The sequence below is a fragment of the Rhipicephalus microplus genome, chromosome 2 (assembly GCF_043290135.1).
Source record: "Rhipicephalus microplus isolate Deutch F79 chromosome 2, USDA_Rmic, whole genome shotgun sequence".
Lineage (NCBI taxonomy): Eukaryota > Metazoa > Arthropoda > Arachnida > Ixodida > Ixodidae > Rhipicephalus > Rhipicephalus microplus.
Window position 1 is genome coordinate 287,674,654 of NC_134701.1, and position 22,405 is coordinate 287,697,058.

General features: G+C 44.4%; 1 protein-coding gene across 2 annotated transcripts in view; it reads left to right on the forward strand.

Moving 5' to 3' along the window:
* Nucleotides 1–22,405, forward strand: part of LOC142781483 (cytochrome P450 2H2-like) — a 46,865-nt gene that overhangs the window by 10,210 nt on the left and 14,250 nt on the right. For both annotated transcript variants that reach the window (XM_075882205.1, XM_075882206.1), the window contains exons 3-5: nt 8,957–9,081; nt 10,593–10,699; nt 20,094–20,398. In XM_075882205.1, coding sequence (XP_075738320.1) covers nt 8,957–9,081; nt 10,593–10,699; nt 20,094–20,398 — 537 coding nt within the window. The remainder of the gene's footprint in view (nt 1–8,956; nt 9,082–10,592; nt 10,700–20,093; nt 20,399–22,405) is intronic.

Consider the following 22,405-nt stretch of genomic DNA (forward strand, 5'->3'; position numbering starts at 1 on the left):
GGTCTTCAAGGACGCCCGCTACCTCCTCGACACGTTTGCCAGATCCCTCATCAGTACCACCTCCTTTGCCTCCCAGACCACATGCCGTGGGAAAGGCTGTAAAGGACAAAGCCAGTCAGCATACCCTAACTGCGACAGAGTGGCCTGCACTTCAAAGGGAAGCAGCATCAAGCGAACCGAAGGAGTTTCATGACGGCCAGTCCGCGATCCTGGTTCGAGAACTTTCCAACCAAGACAGGCAAGTAACTGCAATCGTGCAATCATTAATTGCCACGATTCGCACGCTACTGAGCAGCATACAATCTCCGTCTGCTAAGAGTGCACTGCAAATACTGGATGCACTGAATCCAGTTCTTGCTAACTTCGTATAAGCACAATGGCTCAACAAAATCTCATCTTCCGCACTGAAGTTGAAAGTGCGTCGATTTTTCAGTGGAATTCCAGAGGCATGAAGTCCCGTATCTCGGACTTTCGCCAATTTGTCCGGGCCAATCAATTCCCTATTCTTGTCATATGTGAACCAAAAGTATCAACGCCTTATAGATTGTCCGGTTATGAAGCTTTTTGTTCAGCCGCTTGCGAAGAACGAAGCAAAGTAATTGTTTACATTCGCACAGACTTGACATTCTTTCGCGCCCAATAAGTTCAAATGACGACAATCAGTACGTGTGTCTTCGTGTGAAGAAGAATGCAGTTTCGTTCACGCTTATTGGTGGATATATATCTCCGTCATCGCGATTTGACTGCGACAGATTAAAAGACATCCTAATGAGAACCGATGGGCCTTGGATGATCACCGGTGACTTCAACGCCCATCACATGCTTTGGGGGAGTACTAGGATGAATGCCAGGGGCCGGAACATCGTTACATTCGCTTCCGATTACGACCTTTCCATCATGAACGATGGTACCCCCACGTATCTGCGGGTTCTCACGCATGGCAGTTGCCTTGACCTGACATTGGTGTCACGGTGCTTCTCTCACAAAGTTAAATGGTTTTGCGATGTTGAGACTCATGGGAGTGATCACATACCCACCTACATGACGATCGATGGTATCATAAAAAATTTCTCTTCCGGTGTTGTAATTGGCACTGACTGGTCGATGTTTACATCGCGTGTTGAGGACGCTTGCCAAGAAGGCCTCGCCTGCAGCCTGGAAAATACCATAGCGGAAGCTATGCAAGCGTCCAAATGTAAATTATCATTTTCGTCTAAAATAACACAGTTTGACATCAAACTGGAAAGATTACGAGCTATACGAAGGCGTGCTCAACGACGATACAGACGCACAAAATCAAATTACGATTTGAGGGAAGCAAGGTGGCTCCAGAAAAAGATTCAACGACGCATTTACAAGCTGGAGAGCGAACGCTGGAAAACATTCTGCGAATCTCTAGACCCTCATAAACCGCTGTAATATATCTGGAGAACAGTTCGTGGTCTTCGCTCCTCTCCGCAACAACGGCACCCTTTTAAAGCTTTGGCACTCCATCATGGAAAAACAGAACTCGAGGTGGCTGAAGAATTTTGTACGAGAGTTGCCGGGAATATTATGAACGAGAGCATTGACGCCGTGATCGTTCCTGAGACGCGATTACCAGAAATGGACATTCCACTCGCCATGGAAGAACTGGAAGGTGCTTTAGTCGCTTCTAAGCACATGTCATCGCCAGGTCCTGATGGTATTACTTATAGTGCGTTGGGACACCTTGGACAAAAAGCCAGAAAAGAACTTTTAACATGCTTCAACAACTCCTGGCTCAGCGGCAGTGTTCCCCGAGAATGGAAAATAAGTCGATTAATACCACTTTTGAAATCGGGAAAATCACCATTGGACTTGACAGCGTATCGCCCTATTGCCCTCGCAAGCTGCCTCGGAAAAGTGATGGAAAGAATGGTTCTATTTCGTCTCGAGTGGTACTTGGAACGATACACCAAATACCCTTCTTGCATGGCAGGCTTTCGTCGGGGCCGCTCCTCCATCGACTGTGTGCTTGACTTATCGACATTTGTACAACAAGAAAAAAGTCGCAAGCGCATATCAGTGGCACTCTTTCTTGACGTGAAGGGTGCATATGATAATGTAGCTCACGATGCCATCCTCACTTCTCTCGCAGCAATGGGCATTGGTGGACGAATGTTTCATTGGATAAAAGATTATATAACTGGCAGGTGTTTCTTTGTGCAAACATATGAGGGTACAACTGATGAACATTACACCTACTGCGGAGTACCTCAGGGAGGTGTTTTAAGCCCCACATTGTTCAATGTTGCCCTCATTGGTCTGGTGAAGGTTCTGCCAAAGTCGGTGTGCCTATCCATATACGCCGATGATATTTGCCTCTGGAGTGCTGCAGATACTCGCCCTCAGGTGCGTGCACGAATACAGCGGGCAGCAACCCTCACAACAGCCTACCTTCAGAAATAAGGCCTAACTATATCAACTGTGATGTGCGCGTTGATGGCGTTTACACGCAAACCAATGACGCCATACCCTGTTTACATCAATGGACAGAGTGTCAAATATGCACGGACGCATCGTTTCCTGGGCATATTAATCGACAGAAGTCTTTCGTGGAGCCCGCATTGTGCGTACTTAAAGAAGAGACTGCTATCTATTGTGCATATAATGAAATTCATGTGCGGGAAAGCATGGGGAACTTCTGTGGCCTCCATGCTACAGCTGTACAGGGCCCTATTTCTGGGTCTATTGCGCTACAGCTTGCCGGTACTGACTAACACTTGCAAATCCAATACTCAGTCATTGGAGAGTTTGCAGGGTCAGGCACTGCGTATCTGCCTAGGACTGCCCCGATGCGCTTCTACTTATGCCACAATCATGCTTGCCCAAGACCATCCGGTCAGGACATATAGAGTTGTGGATTGCCTCAGAGCGCACATTCGACATGCTAGCCGTGTCCCCGACCACCACTTGGCTCTTCTACCCCCCAGAAGACCACGGGCTACGTTTTCAGACGTCATAGCCAAGCACCTAAACAGCATTCCATCTGGATATACGCCAGCTGCGAGAATGGCATGTCCTTTGTGGTGCCTCGTCCAGCCGCAAGTACGTCTAGAAATTCCGGGAATCAAAAAGAAAAGCAATCACTCCAGAGTAGCATTGAAGCAAGCAACACTGCTATTATTACATGAGTTGTACTTAGACCGAACGCAGATATACACTGATGGGTCCGTCTCGTCCAGCAGCTCATCAGGTGCCGCTGTAATTCCGACTGCAGCAATGACAATCAAGTTTAAGTTGTCGCATATGACTACATCTACGGCATCAGAGCTGACTGCTATAAGGGCTGCTTTACAATATCTCGTTCAAGAACGTCCAGGAAAATGGGTCATATTCTGTGATTCGAAGGCAGCGCTTCAGAGTTTGGAGTCTGCCATACGTAGGAGGAGTCATGACCAATTGGTACAAGAAATAAGACATTGCCATCATGAAGCTCTAGCACGAGGGCATGATATTATATATCAATGGCTGCCTGGACATATCGGTATTACCGGAAATTAATCAGCCGATGGTGCAGCCCGCTCAGCCCATGAAGGAACCCGTGAAGTCCCGATTCCTCTATCAAGGAATGATGCAGCAGGACAACTTTACCTGCTGGCTCGAGATCTCACACGCACGTTCTGGTCGTCTACCAGCTTCCAAAGGTGTCAATTTTATGAACTGGATCCTTCGCTCAAGCTAAAACTACCATCACAACTTTCCCGCTCCGATGCGACACTGTTATGCCGCCTTTGGTTGGGTGTTGCATTTACAAAGGTGTACTCCTTCCACATTGGTATGGCAGACACTCCTACATGCGGCTACTGCGGAGCTGAAGAGACCATCGAACACGTCCTGTGCAGCTGCGCTTGCTACGACACACAGCGATGCCAGCTCCGGATGGTTTTGAATCAACTTGACCCCGGACCATTTTGTGTGCAGAAGATACTAGGACCTTGGGCATCTGCCTCAGTTGCGCAGAAAGCAACTAAAGCACTGCTAATTTACCTAAAGTCAACAAACCTGAGCGACCGCCTGTAGACTGTGTGTGCTCCCCGAGTGTGCTCGTGATTGTGTGTACCTTCTCATCTCTCTGCAACCTCTTTTCTCCCCTTTATTCCTTCCCCAGTGCAGGGTAGCAAACCGGATGTGCGTCTGGTTAACCTCCCTGCCTTTCCTTGCATCTTTATCTCTCTCTCTTTCTCCTAATACGTGGACAATTTTGTTTCCTCATGTTAGAGTGTCAAGACAAGGACTTTGATTCTACAGTATCTAACTTTATGGCTACATTTGCTTTCTGCCTCGAACCTTAGTTGCTAAAGTATGAGCTTCTCATTAGTGGTTATATAACGTTAAGGCCTTGGTACATATGTATAGATAATAATCCCCCACATTATTGATAATAATCCGTATCAATAATAATCCCCCACAGATAATCCCCCACTCTCGAGCTTCGCCAACTTGTCGTCATTCATTCTGTGGATATATGGCGTTATTTTTGAAAATGCGAATGCATTTCTAATTCAGGCTACGTCAGGTGTCCATCGGGATCCGTCCACCGCCCTCTCCTATAGCAACAGCTGCGGGCGCGCACCCATCCTCGCCCCTAGCAACCGATGTGAGTGGTGTGAGAGAGTGCAGGAGAGGGTAGGTGCAGTGCTTCGCTGCTTCATCTCTCACCAATCACTCTCTCTCCTCCCTGCGCCCCATTTTCCGCTGCGCTCGCACCTCATTCTCGACCGTTCGCTGGTTATGCGCTAGCTATGTGCTTCTCAAGAAATTAGGTGCCTTTTCTCATCTTCTAACCACTACCACCACCAAGATCACCGGGAAATGTGTGCTGGAGACGCCGCTGGGCAACGCCAACACCGAGCCGAGAACGCTATCTTAAAGACGATAGTCTTTCTTGGAGACCTTCGGCGCAAAAATTTTGGTCTGTCTGTCTGTACATTTGTCTGTTTGTCTATCCTTAACGGTACCCTAAACGGCACCAAGTTGGCCAAACGATACTTTCAACGGCCGACCCCATCCGCAGCGCCCACCATTATTGCTGAAGGTGCAGCGTTCATACTTGTACGATTGTCAATTAAAAAGCAATTATTGCGCATATCTGAGGCACCATAACAACACGTCAATATTCTGTATGTGTGTCTCTTACTAGAAAAGGCATACATGTGTAATTATAAGGACCGTAGCGTTTAGCACGTTGCGCTGACCAGGCAAGGCTTGCACAAAAAGGCGAGTGTTTCCAACGCTTTGCTAAGACCACGTGGTGGTGGCACCTACCCATCGCCTTGCGTTCTACACCTTATCACCTCAGAGACGGGCGCGCAGGACGCGCGCGCTTTGTTTTCCAAGACAACTGGCAGATGGCGCTCACGTCTCATGTGGGACGTGGTTAGATGCGCTCGTTCGCCTTCGCTGCACGCTCGTGGCACTCTGACGCAGCGCCTCCAGAATACCATTCACCATTTTCTTGTTGCACAGAGCATCAAATAAACGTTTTGTTCGCTCTCTCCAGACGCAAGACTACCGTCTTTCGACAACATTTGCAATGTAACATGCAGATACGGGGCCAAATTTTTGTTTTGTTGACTTCATAGTTTTCTTTAGCGAGCACCCTAAGTACTACGCATACCTCGTTTCTCGCGACAGAAAAAAGCCACGGGCGGTGAATGGCTCTATGGCACCACGGTGTAAGGGAAAAAGAAAAACACTATTCTTCTAACACTGGGTCCGCACGTACGAAACGCCGTTATGGACGCTACCCAATGCATTCGCATTTTGTCACGATTTGCTTCGAGGAGGTAAGAGCATTTGTTAAGGGCGAAGCTCCTTAAGCCGTGGGTCGTGCGACCGCGATGTACGTAGTAGTAGTAGTAGTAGTAGTAGTAGTAGTAGTAGTAGTAGTAGTAGTAGTAGTAGTAGTAGTAGTAGTAGTAGTAGTAGTAGCAGCAGCAGTAGTAGTAGTAGTAGTAGTAGTAGTAGTAGTAGTAGTAGTAGTAGTAGTAGTAGTAGTAGTAGTAGTAGTAGTAGTAGTACGTAGCCATTTCCACGGCTGGACCAGATAAGTGGCACGCGCGCACCCTTTTGAACTGAGGAGTGAACCCGCGCACGTTAATCATAAACGAAGTTGTTTCTGATGAAATAACCCCCCACCGCGGCGGTCTAGTGGCTAAGCTACTCGGCTGCTGCCCCGCAGGTCGCGGGCTTGATTCTCGGCTGCAGCGGCTGCATTTCCGATGGAGGCGGAAATGCTGTAGGCCCGGGTGCTCAGACTTGGGTGCACGTTAAAGAACCCCAGGTGGTCGAAATTTCCGGAGCCCTCCACTACGGTGTCTCTCATGATCATATGGTGGTTTGGGGATGTTAAACCCCACATATCATCATCATCATCTCTTAATAGAAAAGGCATACATAAGTAATTTTAAGGAGCGTAGCGCTTATCACACTGCGCTGATCATGCAACGCTTGCACGGGAAGGCGAGTGTTTCCAACGCTTTTCTAAAACGAAATGGTAGTGGCACCAACCCGTCGCCTTGCGTTCTACACCTTATCACCTCTGAGATGGGCGCGCACACCCGTCTCAGATCCACGCGCTTTATTTTCTAAAACAACTACCAGATGACGCTTTTGTCTCCTGTGTGACGTGACTTGATGCGCTAGTTCGCCTCCGCTGCACGCTCGAGGCACTCTAACGCAGCGCCTCCAGAATACCATTCACCGATTTTCTTGCCCAGAACATCAAATAAATGCCTAGTTCACTCTCTCCACACGCAAGACTATCGTTTTTCGACGACATTTGCAGATTACATGCAGATAAGGGGCCTTTTTTTTTTTCCTTCGTCGTTTTCACGGCTCTCAGTGCTCATCTGGGTGTTCTTAAAAATAAGCAAGGTCTTTCGAAAATGAATGATCAGTTGCAGTACAGCACTTGCGTTTGCGTCTTTTTATGTGTGCGTGTCTTGTGTCCCTCTGTGCGCTGTTTCTTCGAAAATAATGGCTCACTAACTAACCCATCAGTACACATTAGGATGCATAGTAAATTAATTTTTTACGCTCTAAAGGGGTTAAGCCCCCAAATTTGGTTGTACGTGACAAGAATTTAAATGACGCCTTTCAAGGTCAGCAGGTAACGAATTTTTAGATACGTAGATGTTTTTTTGTCATTTTGAGTATGAAGACAATGACTTTGATTTTGCAGTATCTAACGTTATGGTTAAATTTATGGGTGCCTCGAACCTTAGTTACTAATGTACACCAAATTCGTGACTAGCGCGTTCTTTGCTGCAACCATTTCTTATAGCTCCATAAGGCATGGCACATGCATCAAGATTCATGTGTTCTCGCTAAATCATTTATTATCACCTCACTTAAGCGGACCACTTTTGGTTTAGGTTTCTGGGTGTCAAGTTGGGTAGTGAGGTAGCAGTGTGGTTGGCTTGGTCATGCGACCACTCAAATGCGTGACGCGCGCCATGCTGAGTATCGTCTGCCCTCACACATACGTGCCACACAAGTACCAGCAAAGCAATTGGCATGGCTAGCTGCAGCAACCGACGCTTTGCCGGCACGTACGTCGCGGAGTTGGTAGAAGTTCAAGGGTGGTACACGTCACTGCAGATTTGGTGTCACGTTACCACAACTTTTGTTATCATTTCTGTTCGCAACTTCATAAAACTCTCCGTGTGCTGACAGCACAGGTTCAAAAAACAAACATGGCTACGCTTAACAAAGTCAACGCGGCACTTTCACTTGGCTCTGTGCTGAAGTTTCTTGATTCTGGCATTGAATCACATTGCTTCGTCAAAAGCGAAAGGGTTCTGGAGGAGGACCACCTCATTCTCATCGGCGTAAAGGATTTAACTGGCGAAACAGTGAACAAATTGACCCCATATCTGCATGTTTCACTGCAAATGTTATCGAATGACGATAGTCTTTCGTCTAGAGAGAGTGAATAAAACATTTATTTGTTGTTCTGCGCGAGAAAGTAGGTGGCGCTGCGTTAAGGTGCCTCGATGCGCGCGGTGAGTAGGTGTCGCCATAGAGTTTGCTCACGGGTGTCACATGGCGGAAATAGAGGAACTATGGTGTCACTTATGAGCACGCGCAACGTGGTAACTATGTCTCCTGTCAACGTTTACCGCGTTAGCACCGTTTCCATTAACGGCCGCTAGGTGTCGAGCGCTCTGTTGGAGTCGCTGGAGGCGCTAGCGATGGGTCTCGATCGGGAGAATGAGCAACGCACATTTCGGAAGTGCATTATAGTGTATTCTAAACGTTTGCTATGTCCGACCCTTCGTGCAGAGTGTCCTTGCATACAAAGGAGACCCACAACAGGCCTGTTATATCCTCGAAACCGGATGGCACCACCCATATAAATGTATTGCCAGATGCAGATTACACAGGCTGTTCATTGAATATGATATTTCGCGCAGATTAAAGTTGTAAACGGGACGTTGTTTGTGCTGTTAGTACTTAAAATTTCTTTCAGCAAGATTTTCAACATAGTCTCAGTATTCATTTGTTTTTCCGTCATATAATGAATTTTGTATGTATAAAAACGCAAGTGAACGTGCAGTGTTTACTGGTACATACTATTTCTTCTCTCCCTTGTGTTCAAATAGCAAAAGGGTTTTTCAAACGAGTGAGAGGAAGCCATACGCAGTCACCTAAAAAGTTGGTTTGTTCATTTGTTTGTTTGTTTGTTTGTTTGCGTTGGCAAAGCATCGAATGAGGGGGCTGTCTTTTAGAAAGATAGAAAATAACTTGCTTCCGATACATTTTCACGCAGTAGAGTTAAGTGCATGATGAACTATCTTAGTGGTTTTCGGAGATTAAAACTGTCATGAGAGTCTTACGCGAGCCCATTATATATCATGGGAGTCTAAAAAAAAAAAAAGAGAATGTAACATATTTGTGCATACCACGCCCGTCCTCCTTCTTTTTATAGGTTGAAAATAGGCGTGAAAGACGTCGTTTTCTTGAATGACTTCGACTCAATAAAAGATTTGCTGACCAGAAAAGAGGTTCTGAACCGGACCGATAACTTCCTTCTTGATCGAACCGGCGTTAAAGGTGAGTGTACAAAGGCTGGAGTGTGAGGTCACCATGAAGTGTGGGACGGTAGAAAAAATTATTAAATAGCGAAAGACGAACTAATTTACGTCGATATAACTTGTTGTGGGGCTAGTTGGTTATTCATCATATATGATTACTAGCGGTACCTTGACTCCCGCAAACACCAACACAAACACTCACTCATCGACCTAGTATCATGTCGTGTGCGTTACTCGGGTGGATGAGTGTTTACATGTGTGTGGGAGTCAAGGTTGCACTAATTATATTGCAATATCACTTTGCGTCGGTGAGCCAATGAAATAAGTGGGTAATTTCTTTGTAGAGGTTATACTGGCAGTGCGGTATTAGTTTGAGAAGATGAGCTCCGGAACAGTTTGTATTATGTTTTCATTTGGGTACTGCATTTCATCTTCAAATTTTATTTATTTAAAAAACAGATGTGATTACCTTTACCAATGTTCAATCTCATATGTCAGCGCTGACAACAATTTGCTATTTTATCAAAATTGGTCTGCAGCACAGGTGGTGCGTGCGAGGGGCAGGACGGTGGACACCCGAATCCCTAGTGGCCTAAAAGTCACCTTAACTAGTGTTTTTTTGTTAAAATCTCTGTAGACAACACAGTGGCCTACAAATACTTGGGCGGGGGTCTTATTTCACCTACAATATCGTTATTATAAACGAGGAACAACAGTGGACCCACAATGAAGCTCAAGGACCCTCATGTAAATAGCGTTATGCGTGATGAGCTACAGACATTAAGGCTTACGCACCGTGTGTACGACCGTTTAGGTAGATGTGATTGCAGTCTTGGATTCTGTTATGTACGTTTAAATATGTTGACTTAATATTTAGAAAGTGATGGCAACTGTGCCAAACGCTTTCTTGAAGTCGAGGGATAGTGCAACTACATGTTTGTACTTTTGTGGGGAGTTACTCAAATATTGTTGCAATTAGGTAATCCAATTTTTGAAAATGTATGTTGGGTTTTATGTCCCCAAACCACGATGTGATTATGACAGACGCCGTAATGGAGGGCTTCAAAAATTTTGACCACCTGGCATTCTCGCACTGACATCCCAAAATACACGGAGCTCAGAATACGACCGCCGCGGCTGGGATCGAACCAGCGACCTTGGGGTCAGCACAGCCGGACACCATAACCACCGATCCACCGTGGCGGACGCTGCAATTAATCTGATTGAGTATTGCATACGTGACCGTTAAGAAAACTTTCACCCAAAGTAAAAAAACTGTGATGTGAGGCAGTGAGAAATCTTTTCGATTAAATTTATTGAGCTATAATACGTATTTTTTTAAATCTGGCGAGATCGTAATCTGCAACCTCTCACCCGTTTTTTTTTTTGGTCCTGATTTGAATATTTACTTAAGAGCCGTGATTTTCTAGTCCAACGCAATCTTGAAAAAAATTTTATATTGCAGAAGTAGTATACAAAAGAAGATAATACACTCGTAAAATTATTTTTCATACTGGACCTATTTTACAGGTGTTGTGTCACTCAACGGCGAAGCATGGCAAGACAATCGTAGATTCTGCCTTCACGTACTTCGTGACGTTGGATTTGGGAGAAAACCGATGGAAGAACACATAAAGGTAATTATAATTTGTGAGTAAAACGATACGTGAATAAAATAGAAATTTACAGAAGATGATACGCACGGAGACAAGCGCGAATGTGCGCTTGTCATTCTTTTTCTTTCGTTCCCACTGTACAAAAATAACTAAAATTAGAAAAAACAGCAATGGCATATAGATGACTTCGATGCGGCACCGCTGTATCAGGCTGCTGTCCTCCTTTATGATTGTGCAAATCTAAAACCATTCGACCACCATTTCAAGGAGCGCCAAGAAAACTTCATTCCTGGGCCTGCAATGAGCTCACGGCATAGCTCAACTGTCTGTCTGAAGGGTTGATAGATAGTTGAATAAAGTGAAATCTCATAAAGTATCCCCCCTTTTCCCCTTTTCCACCCAGAGAAAAAAAAATCAAGCAAAATGATGATTTATTTACTGCTTGATAATGGTAGGTAACAAGTAATCTAGACGTCGTGAACAATATTGAAAGTCTGCGAAGCGAAACTTTTTTCTTCTATCCTACATATACGGACTGTTTCATGAAACAAGAGCCAAATATTTAAAAAAAATAGTGGTTAGCTACGGAATGAAACAAATGACGTACGGTTTGCTGTCGTTGGCGTCCCTTACGGTATTTTTTATGCTGCGCTCAAGTGGTTGATTATTTGAGGCTAATCATGTAATATTTTGAAATACACTTTAGGGCCAAGTGCGTTTAGTTCCACGTGTGTGTGTGTGTGTGTGTGTGTGTGTGTGTGTGTGTGTGTGTGTGTGTGTGTGTGTGTGTGTGTGTGCGTGTGCGTGTGCGTGTGCGTGCGTGTGCGTGTGTGTGTGTGTGTGTGTGTGTGTGTGTGTGTGTGTGTGTGTGTGTGTGTGTGTGTGTGTTATAACATTTCAACGCCGGCAGAAACAGATTTCATTCTTTTTTTTTCTTCCACCAGTTTCCCGCCAAAGTGGTTCTTCATCGTCTTTGGGTCGCTACACACTCTCTGGCTTTGTTTTGCCCCTATCCTGGCTATAGGGAATCACGTTGCTGATGGCAGCTATTTTCATTACACCATCTTCCGTTATCTATCCGATGGTATTAAGTATTCCGTCTTTTATAACAGTTTTGTCTTTCTTAAATGGTCCCAATAGTTTTGCACCATGACTGCCATAGCCTTCCCGTATGAGAACTAGATTACCTAGAGTACCTAGGTACTCTAACTAAACTACCTAGCGGATCTTGTTATGACCCCCGCGAAATGCTTGTTTAAGTGACTCCCCGTGTTTTATTTGGCTCTCTACAGTCTTCCTGGTTTCCTCAAGTTGTAGTTTTGTCTTGATTCTCAGTGTGTGGTCTGCAGGCACATACGCCGGTTCATCGAAAGCGGCATACTGAGGACTGCATCCCAAAAGCACTTGTATGGAATCTATTGTGATGCGACTCAGCTACTTGTTAGGCAACATTTCCGCCCTCCTGGTAATCCCGGGTACATGCTTATGTATGCTTCATGCATTGTATGACCCATTTTGCGATCCTGTTGGTTGACGGATGGTATGGGGCTGTAAACTTCAAAGTGATGTTCTTTTGTTCTGGCCACTTTGAAAGTTCTTGGCTCCTGAACGCCGACGCATTTTCATACACAATGCATTTCAGTCTCTTAAACATGCCCCTGTTCAGTAGTGATATGACGGTTTTCGCATTCTCCCTTCCTGGCTTTTCTGCAACGATCCTTGAGCATTCTTCAATGCACACTAGGAAAGACCGAGTTTTCCTAACGTCTTCGCTTTTTTTTCTTTAACTCATCGAAGTCAACATGAACGGGCTCAAATGGCACGCTTGCATGAAGTGTCAACATCATAGTGCCCATTTTCTGCTGGCATTTGACTTTATTGAGCGACAGTCATGGCAGGAGCGGCCCAAAGACTACGAACAACTTATTTGGAGGGGAACTATAGGGGAAGAGTAATAATAAGAAGAAAACCTTCTGTATCTGTCAGTTTTGGAATGTTATATGTGTTTTATGTGTGTGGAATGTTATGCGTGAGTAGCCGCATGCCTTTCGCATTCACCGGCATCCCGATTCGTATATGCCTGCTGTGCTGCAAGCGCAAGAAGTTCTGTCACGTCCTGGCGAGTGGTCTTCTGCGAAGGCTGAGTGAGCACTGGAGATTTAGTCTAAGTGTCGGGCTGATCTAAACAATAGAGGTTGTTAGACCAATTACAGTTTGTTTTGCTAGATGAACTTATGTCGATAAATTGATTTATATATGGTGTTTAACGTCTCAAAACCACCATATGATTATGAGAGACGCATTAGTGGAGGGCTCCAGAAACTTCGACCACCTGGGGTTCTTTAACGTGCACCCAAATCTGAGCACACAGGCCTCAGCATTTTCGCCGCCATCGAAAATGCAGCCGCCGCAGCCGGGATTTGATCCTGCGACCTGCGGGTCAGCAGCCAAGTACCTCAGCCACTAGACCACCGCGGCGGGGCCTGATGTCGATTAATTCTCCAGGAAGTGGCCAGGGGTGGCCTCCACCTAAGTCGGCCTCTTTTTCACCTGATCAAATGCCACTTGAAGCGTTCTTTAGCGGTGGTATAAACAGTATTCCTGTAGCTCTAGTGCCCCTGCATGGAGGATCCATTCGGCTTACCAAACCGAAAACGGTGCAAGCTGTGCTCCAGTCCGCCACGTGCCAGTATACCTTCACATTACTGATGTTCGGCAGTTTGGCAAAGGTGGAAGATAGATCGCCTAACCAAGCTTGTATGCATGATCTTGTGAAACGCTCGACATTTGGATCAATGAAAGTGAATGCTTTCATACCACCACACCTTAGATGCACCGAAGGGATTGCTCGTGGCGTAGATGGTAGCTTAAGCCCAGAAGAGACACTCGAGAAGCTTTCCGCCGCTGTTGCGATAGCTATATACCGGGGCAACAGAACAGTCGATAAACAATGGATCCCCACTGAGCCGGTGATAGCCACATTTGCTGGTATGTCATGCTCTTCGGAAATTAAAGTGTGACTTTTGCTTTTTAGAGTAGACCCGCTTGCCTCACGTTCATTACAATGTCGCAGCTGCTGCCGCTATGGCCATAGTACGGGAGGCTGCATTTCTGCTTTGCGTTGTTGGTCTCGTGGTGAGAGTGGACGACTGCTTTGCTCAAGTACTCAAGTGCTGCTTGTGTGGAGGTACACACAATGCTGATAAACCTACATGCTAAGCTAGAAACCAAGAGATACAAGTATTAGAGATAATGGACAAAAGGCGATGCTCACGCAGAGAGGCTATTTCAGCGATAAAGGAAAGAGAACATGGTTGTGCTAGCGTAACTGCACGTCACCAGGCAACGATTGAGGTGAATATTTCGCAAGTGATCGCAGAATCAGTCGAGAAAGCTATGGCGAAACTGATGGAACGTGTCGCAGAGACTGTGTCCTAATGCCTCAGTGGGTTATTAGCGTCATAAATGGGGCTATTTCCACAAGTGGGTAGTGTTCTGACAGTGGGTCACAGCCAAGGAAATGTTCCCTCACAAGTATACGGTGTTCAGATCATGCCTTCGAATGAGGGTCCTAGTTTCAGCTTGTCTGCAAAGTGTGGTAGCTCTTCACACTCCCAAATCTACCATGCAGATTTACAGGAATGTGCAAGCATGGATGTTGACCCGTGTGTACAGAAACGAAGGGGGCCTCCGCTAAAGGTTTCCGATACCTGTACGAATTATAAATCAAAGAAGGTTCTGCCTCAGGTCAAGGATACATCTAGCATTTCGGAAGAAGCTGTAGCCTCTACGGTGCTTTTGTCCCCCGAAGATAGATGAGAGTGCTGCAGCGGAACTGTCGATCCGTATTTGCTGCTTCTACCGATCTCAACATTTTAATTTCTCTGATTCATCCAGATGTTATCATATTATACGAAATTTGGTTATCTGCAGATAAAATATTTAGTCTGCGTAATTACCGATTATTTCGGTTAGATTGTTCATCCAGAGAAGGTGATTTACTCACTCTTCAGTCTAATAAATTCTGCCATAAAGCAAGGCTATGCTTTCAGCTGATGTCCACAGAAAGTGAAATATTAGCAGTAGAACTAACTCTTCTAGGAGGTCTCACATTATCTCCGGTTAACACATATCTTCTTTTAAGTGTGCTGAATACTCAGTCACTAGATTCAGTTCTTCTAAACTGTGAAGAAAGGTTGTGCTAGCTGGAGATTTCAACTCTCATCATATATTGCCACGGGAAACCGCCAACGCTCAGTGTAAGGCAGACATCGCGAACAAGAGACGAAGCTGCAACCGCAATGGGCGAGCGGGTCCTGCATACGCACAAGCTTCGACCGAGAGGCCAGTGCGCGTGAAGACGAAAACGACGGTGCTCGAGGCAGAGGTTCGCGAGGACTACGGACGTTTGGTTCTTTTTTCCAGCTGCTGTGTCATTCCTTTGGCTTGGGCACAAATTCGCCCTTATTAAAACGTGTAAATAGGACATCCTTGGTGGGAGGTTGTTATATCTGCTACACTGTAGCAGATATAACAACCTATGATATTGAATATCATGGGGATTTAGAATGGATCAGAATGGAAAACGTCTATGGAACTGGGTGGTATTGAACAATTTCACCTGTCACAACACTGGATCATTAACATTTTTACGGGGCCAGTCCTGATCAGTGCTAGATCTTACGTTTTAGGGTCCAGGACTTTCGGTGTTGTCCTGGGAGACCGTTGACACTGGTTCGATTAACGACCACATTCCCGCGATATTTGAGATCCACGGGTCACAGTATAATACACAGTGTCTAGTTCGTTCGTTTATCGATCACAATAGGTTTAAAATGAATTTGGGTCAATTTTTACATCCTTGGCTGAAAATCTAAGCAGCGTAGGTAATCTTTGCAGTATTCTTGACTCTGCTCGTAAGAGGTCTGAGTTCAAGATGCAAGAAAGGAAAGACCCTACAGCTAATATTTGGTGGAATGACGACTGATCGAAGGACTACAAACGCCGGAAAGCAGCGTGGAAGCAACTCATGCATAATTAGTCTCCTAGTAACTGGAACAACTACAAGTTTATTGCAGCGAGTTTCAAGTGTACTGTCGCTAAAGCAAAAGATGGATATAACGTTCGCCATTTCGAGTTCCTTTCAAAATCAAACAATAAATGCACACTGTTCCGGTATCTCAGATCTATCAAATTAATTCCACGTCCCTTAAATGCAGAATCAATAGTGCATACTGCCTAAGAAATAGAAGATTCACTAGGCGCGATTGCCAGGGGTTTGGAGGCTAGATTTTCTACCAGCATTCATTCACCTCTTGTGAGGCAAGACACTCTCGGAAATGCTGAAGATATATTATTGTCGGTCCTCTAGTCAGTTGTAGCACGTTTATCAGCGGCAGACCAGGCCCTGATGGTATCACTAAGAAGATGATGAAAATCTTCTTTGATGTTGCTCCGAATGTGTTATTGCATACCGTAAATTGTTCTAGAAAACACTCTTGGATTCCTTCTCTGTGAAAGGTAGCTAATGTGATACCCCTGCTTAAAGATAAGAACAAGGGACTTACTTTAGACAAGATTAGACCAATTTAGTTAACATCAATTTTTGTAAAATTGATTGAGAGACTATTACATGCTCAGATAACAAAATACAAAATTTGGGACTGTTAATAAATTATTAGGTATCTGTCAAATTGGTTTTAGAACAGGAATGTCTATCTGATGTGCTCACGTTTATTTGAAGAGCATAATCCAGCTAGCACGGTGACAGAAACAGCATGCAGCATTAGTTACACTAGATATCTCTTAAGCCTACGATAGTGTCGAATACCCAATTTTACTAACAAGAATGGAATAGATTGACTTGCCTAATTTTTGTATTGCGTGGGCGACTGAGTTCTTTCTGGACAGGGAGTTTTACTGTGTACAGGGTGGGATATAAACAGAGAAATTCAGACAGACACGAGGTTTTCCCCAAGGAGCGGTTTTGTCCCCGCTACTATTTATTATCTTGCTTAGCTCAATTCCCCGTCATCAAAGAGTGAACACGTATATTTACGTGGATGACATAGCATTATTTGCATCTGCGGATGCCAATCCCTTTATACCCTTTTACAAGGATACTTATCTACCTTGGAAACTTGGCTAAACAGCGTTTGTTTGACTCTTAATATACAGAAATGTGCAGTTCCAGCGTTCTCTCCACAGGACAATATACATACATCACTCTCATTTCACCAAGCAGATATTCCCCAGTGCAAACACTCAAGTACCTCGAAATAATCTATGATGGAAAGCTTCACTAGCAGATGCATATCGAACATAGAGTGACCAAAGAATCACGTGCGTTAGGCCTACTCAGAAGGATTATTAACGGTTGATGGGGCTTGCGGATAGACACCTTAATAATGGTTTACCGGATGTACATACACCCTATACTGGAGTTTGGGTGCGGACTATTTTCTGGCGTACCAGCATGGAAGAAACGTCCGTTAGTTCTAATTGAGTGTTAAGCACTTCGCTGGTGTCTGGGGTTACCCAAATTTGTAGCAAACTCTGTTTCGTATAAGGAATTACGATTTTTTTTTTACCTGTTAGATTCAAATTATTAACAATTCAAACATTCTCAAGAGTCTATGACTCGCCGATAAGATGACCTCGCTTACATACTCCTCAGGTAATCGTTACCTGCAGAAGCTAGTGGACTCATCCCGGACAAGGCTTAATGATATAGTGCCTATGAGCGGCGGGTTCAGTGAATTAGCCATATCTTATGACGATATATTTTCTAACAATGCCAAATTACTACTTAGTAATCTTCTGAACGGCATTTTTCAAGAGCACTTAAATCAAATTAATTCTATAAGGTTGTTATAGCAACTGATGCTTCGCAGTGTAAAGAAAAAGCCGGGGTGGGAATTCTTTTTACAAAACTAGATTAGTCGTTTTTTGTTAGGCTTCCTGATTACACCAAAATTTTCTGACCGAGTTTTTAGCTGTTATAGTAGCCCTACGTAAAATTCCTGTAACCATAACTAATGTGGCTATAGTTACAGATTTATTGTCGTTCTGTTTGGCACTAACTGCTTAAACAGATTCGGATATTCTAAGATTATTGCGATAACTTGTTCTTCATCGTTGGCGAACCCTGCGATTGATTTGGGTGCCGGGCCACAAAGAAATTGTACTGAATGAAGTTGCGGACTCTCTGGCGAAAGCTTCTCTCACAGGTCTAGTTCTCTCTCTCCTTCCTGTTACGGCGTTTGTTGCTCCGGGAAGGTTCAGGAAGTATGCTGTGTTTACTCCCTGTCTCGATTATTTACTGAACTTTCTGCACCTACAAGCTCCCTTGGAGCAGGAAATGACGCGCAGCAAGACGAGCTGAAGTTGCAATAACCAGAATGCGTTGTAGAATTCCAAATCTAAATTTTTACTTGCACAGAGCAGGTTTGGCAACTCCTCTTTTTGCTCTTATACCAACTAACTCGAAACTATCGAACGCTTCTTGTTGAGGTGCCGATGTTTTTTCCTTACACAGAAAACGTAGTATCAAAATTATATTGCGGCAATGTGGTCTACCGGTTACGTCAGCCGTCCTGTTATCATTTGGGGCCTCTGCGCTGGAACACTCGGACAGGAATATTTTCAAAGCTGTCGAAACGTTTATATGTGACTCGAATAGATTTGGTAGATGTATCAACTACTAACAATTCTTTTTTTAGCCTTCCTAGTCAAAACATCGTCAGTCTCTGGGAGATTACACAACATAGTGCAACTTAAAATTATAATCATTCATAATTACCGTTACCTTAAAAATCATATCTCACAATTATTTTAGCTCTTACTAAATATTAATCATAAATCCAGTATGTATGATCCGCTCGACTCATGGCCGATCCCCCAGAGTGGGTAGGTGCCAATGATCCAAGGATCATCATCATCATCATCATCATCATCATCATCATCATCGTCGTCGTCGTCGTCGTCATCATATGCGTGCGTGTGGTAATGTTTGGTCGTGTGGGCGCGCAAATTGATGAAGAAACTAGAAAAAGTTGTTGCTGACTGTGTTAACCAAAATGTCAGTAAACGAGCGGCTTGAAAAATAAGCATTCAGTGAAGTGTGATTATCTGGCATCAGATCGTCTGTTCAAATAACGTGCACAATTAGAGGAGACAATGACAATGAAAATACATACGTGATAGGGTGATTTTTCTAAGCTTTTTCCTGCCGTGAAAAACAATTATCAGGTTTACCGGCATTTTTTCGCTCAATTTCTGGAGCTTTGTTTTTCTAAGTAAAATGGTAGAATTACATCAATTCAACGGTATTTTTATTTCACTAACTGCGTAAAAAAGATAGCTCGAAGATGGCTTCACCGCATAACATACCAGTGAAAGATGGCAATAAAGTGAAGGCTTGTTGTTTTTTTTTTCTAAGTAAAATGGTAGAATTACTTCAATTCAACGGTATTTTTATTTCACTAACTGCGTAAAAAAGATAGCTCGAAGATGGCTTCACCGCATAACATACCAGTGAAAGATGGCAATAAAGTGAAGGCTTGTTTTTTTTTTCTAAGTAAAATGGTAGAATTACATCAATTCAACGGTATTTTTATTTCACTAACTGCGTAAAAAAGATAGCTCGAAGATGGCTTCACCGCATAACATACCAGTGAAAGATGGCAATAAAGTGAAGGCTTGTTGAGACTCAAGTTGCAGAACATGGAGCAATGTGGCCATCCAGCCTGAAGAAACACGACTATCATGAGTAAACTTGCATTGAATCCATATTGCACATATTTTTGTTCATGACGAGTTCAGTTGTCATCAATCATTTTGTTACAAAATATCATGACTATGCAGGTCAGCGTGAGAGAAAGGGTCAAAGTTGCCAGCTTCACTTATGATAAGAGGTCTTGGAATTCTTTTTTTTTCGCCGAGTTACTTGTAGAATTACGCATTCGCGTATCGCGCTTTTGGACTTATTTGCATTTTTAGCAAATATTGTTATTTTAGCCATAATTACGTTCACCAATATCGCGTTTGTTGACAACTTTGAAGTCTTGAGTGTTGAGGTCGAAGATGCGTTCAGGGAATCAACAGGTAGTATTAATAATGCACTGGCTAACGTTCACGCAACCGAATGAAGGTCACCCTGCGGACAATGTTAAAAATAAATCTGTTTTCGTTCATAGTTGCTCATATTTTCGCTGTACAAGATAATCTAAAGGACTTTTGCTACTCCTTTTCACATTTAAGTGATATATTACATCTTTTAAAAATATATAATAAAATTTTCGCTTCTTTCAAGCTTCTTTTGTGGTGATTATTAATTAATTTGCTGATTAGCTCGGTACCATCTGGCTACTATGGAAAGGATTAAAACCTGGTTTGTTATTGCTCTCTGCTCTAGGATGAAGTGCAGTACCTCGTTGACAAAATCCAGCAGCTGCGCGGTTCGCCAGTGGACCTTCGCAAATACTTGGTCCCGAGCATGTCGAACAACATTACGTCACTCGTGTTCGGCCAACGTTACCCATTCGAAGACCACAGGCGCAAGTTCTTGGACGAGCGGTTACGGAAGGTGGTGCAGATAATTGGGTCCGGAGGCCTATTTTCCTTCCTTCCAGCCTGGATGTTTATCCTTTTTTCAATGCTTCCATTCACTAACGTGAGCAAAATCACTGGAATCGTCGAAGAAATGTTCGAGTACGTCTCGTAAGTACGCTCGAAGTATTCGAAGAACGGCAGGTTGGGCGTATTGGTTTAGCATACTTGAAGCGTAAGGTACGGTGACGACAACAGACAGAGACAGAGTACACACACACCACGCGCTCTCACAGATCGTCAATGCTCAGCCAGATTTAGGTAACGCAACTTTTTCGGTGAAAGTAAAATAGAAGCCACGCGAACACACTTTTCGCCGGCTTTGATGAGGTGTGGGTGTGTGTATTCTTCCTCTGTTAGGTGTCGTCGTACTCACCTAATCATTATAGGTCACACCTGATCAATAAAATGTCAATGAGGTAAATGTAGGCATGCTCAAATAATATCTAACTGCGCTATTTTCAACGACGTACTATTCACATCCGTGCTTTCTTTGCTATTGAATAAAGGCGCGAAATTTGAAAATGACCCGTGACTAGACTGTAGCACTTATCAGGAAGCATCGCCCTAAAACAAGATAACTGTAAGGTAACAAGTCAAGACTATGCGCTCTCTGCCTTTGCATGTGGGTACTTATTAACACAAAAGTGTTTCATGCCCAGGCCCACCAAGACTTCACTTATGTATTTCCATCACAAATAGGATGTTGTTTAAAAATACTCGACCACATGAAAAAAGACTAGAAGAATTAGTTCATAAATTTAGAAGACCTGAAAATTAAATACGCGACCTCTCGGTGCGCGGGGACAGGAGTCGGGAGCTTCACTGACTCCGCCATTGGCGAATTTGCGGAAAGTCGTTCAGACGCGTCTTGTATATATCGCCCACTCTTTCGCTCTGTACCTACGTTTTTCGTTTGTCGCTGCGGTGCAGCCGCCTAAGAGCGGAGAGGTACATGAATTGTAACACCAACTAATACGAACAGAGAACGTTGCGGTCGTTCCTTCAAAAGTTAGTGAATCAAACAGATAAAATTATACAATATTATAGAACGCAAAATATAGTCTGACTAACTCCAGGCAATGGTCAGCAACATGCATTTAGTCGCATCGTAATTGCGTGTGTCGGCATATTTTTAAACTCGTGCTAAATGTAGCTGGCGCACCATGTATAATTTGGAGGCAACAAACAGAGGCTGTAATGGCGACGCACTCTGCGCGCTTATTTGACTCGGTGACGAAACAGTTACGTGCTTTGTCTTTCGCGTTGTATTGGTTTAAGTTACAGGCCTTATTTTTCGCGTTGTAGTGTGTGCAGCGTAGTGCCGCTTTGATATGCACCAATCGTCTTAATAAAAAGGGGTGCAGCGCGAGCACGAAGGTGCTAGAAGAAACAGACGAAAGTCGAGGCACGGAAGGCAAAGAGGACAACACAGTGCTCGTGTTGTCCTCTTTGCCTTCCGTGCCTCGACTTTCGTCTGTTTCTTCTAGCACCTTCGTGCTCGCGCTGCACCCCTTTTTATCATGAATTCAAACCAACTAACCCAAACCGTCATTCTTCACCAATAGTCTGTCTCCGCCGTCTGCTCATACGAGTGTGATGGCACTAGCTACGAGAACTGCTGCATTAAGCGCCACCTATAGACAATGGCGTCGACGGACGAATGTAGCGGAAGTGAGTTTGGTGCTGCTATGGACACGGCAGGGGGGAGAGGGAGGCCTTCGCACGTTCACGGCTCAAGATGAGAACTCTGGCTCTCGCGTTTGTGAAGTCGAATGCATCGCGGTCCAATCGGCTGCTATACAGATACAGAGCCGAAGTGATCGTAGCTTTGCCGAAGCGACCTACCAGGAAGATGCTGCTTGCCGACACGACGCCGCATGCCAAGTCAGCTGGCCAAGGACATCCACAGGATAGTCGCCGACCCGCAAATCACGCAGCCTTCACTGCAGTGGACCACGAGTTCAAAAACGATTGAGTGAAAACCCGTTTTTCACTTGAATGGTTCACAAACACCTGTAGTTCAAGTATGATTTGTGCGACGCGCACTACGGTGTGTCCGGAAGTAGTATCCCGGTCGCGATTTGTTGGTGATTGTGACGGAAAAGATATTGTCAT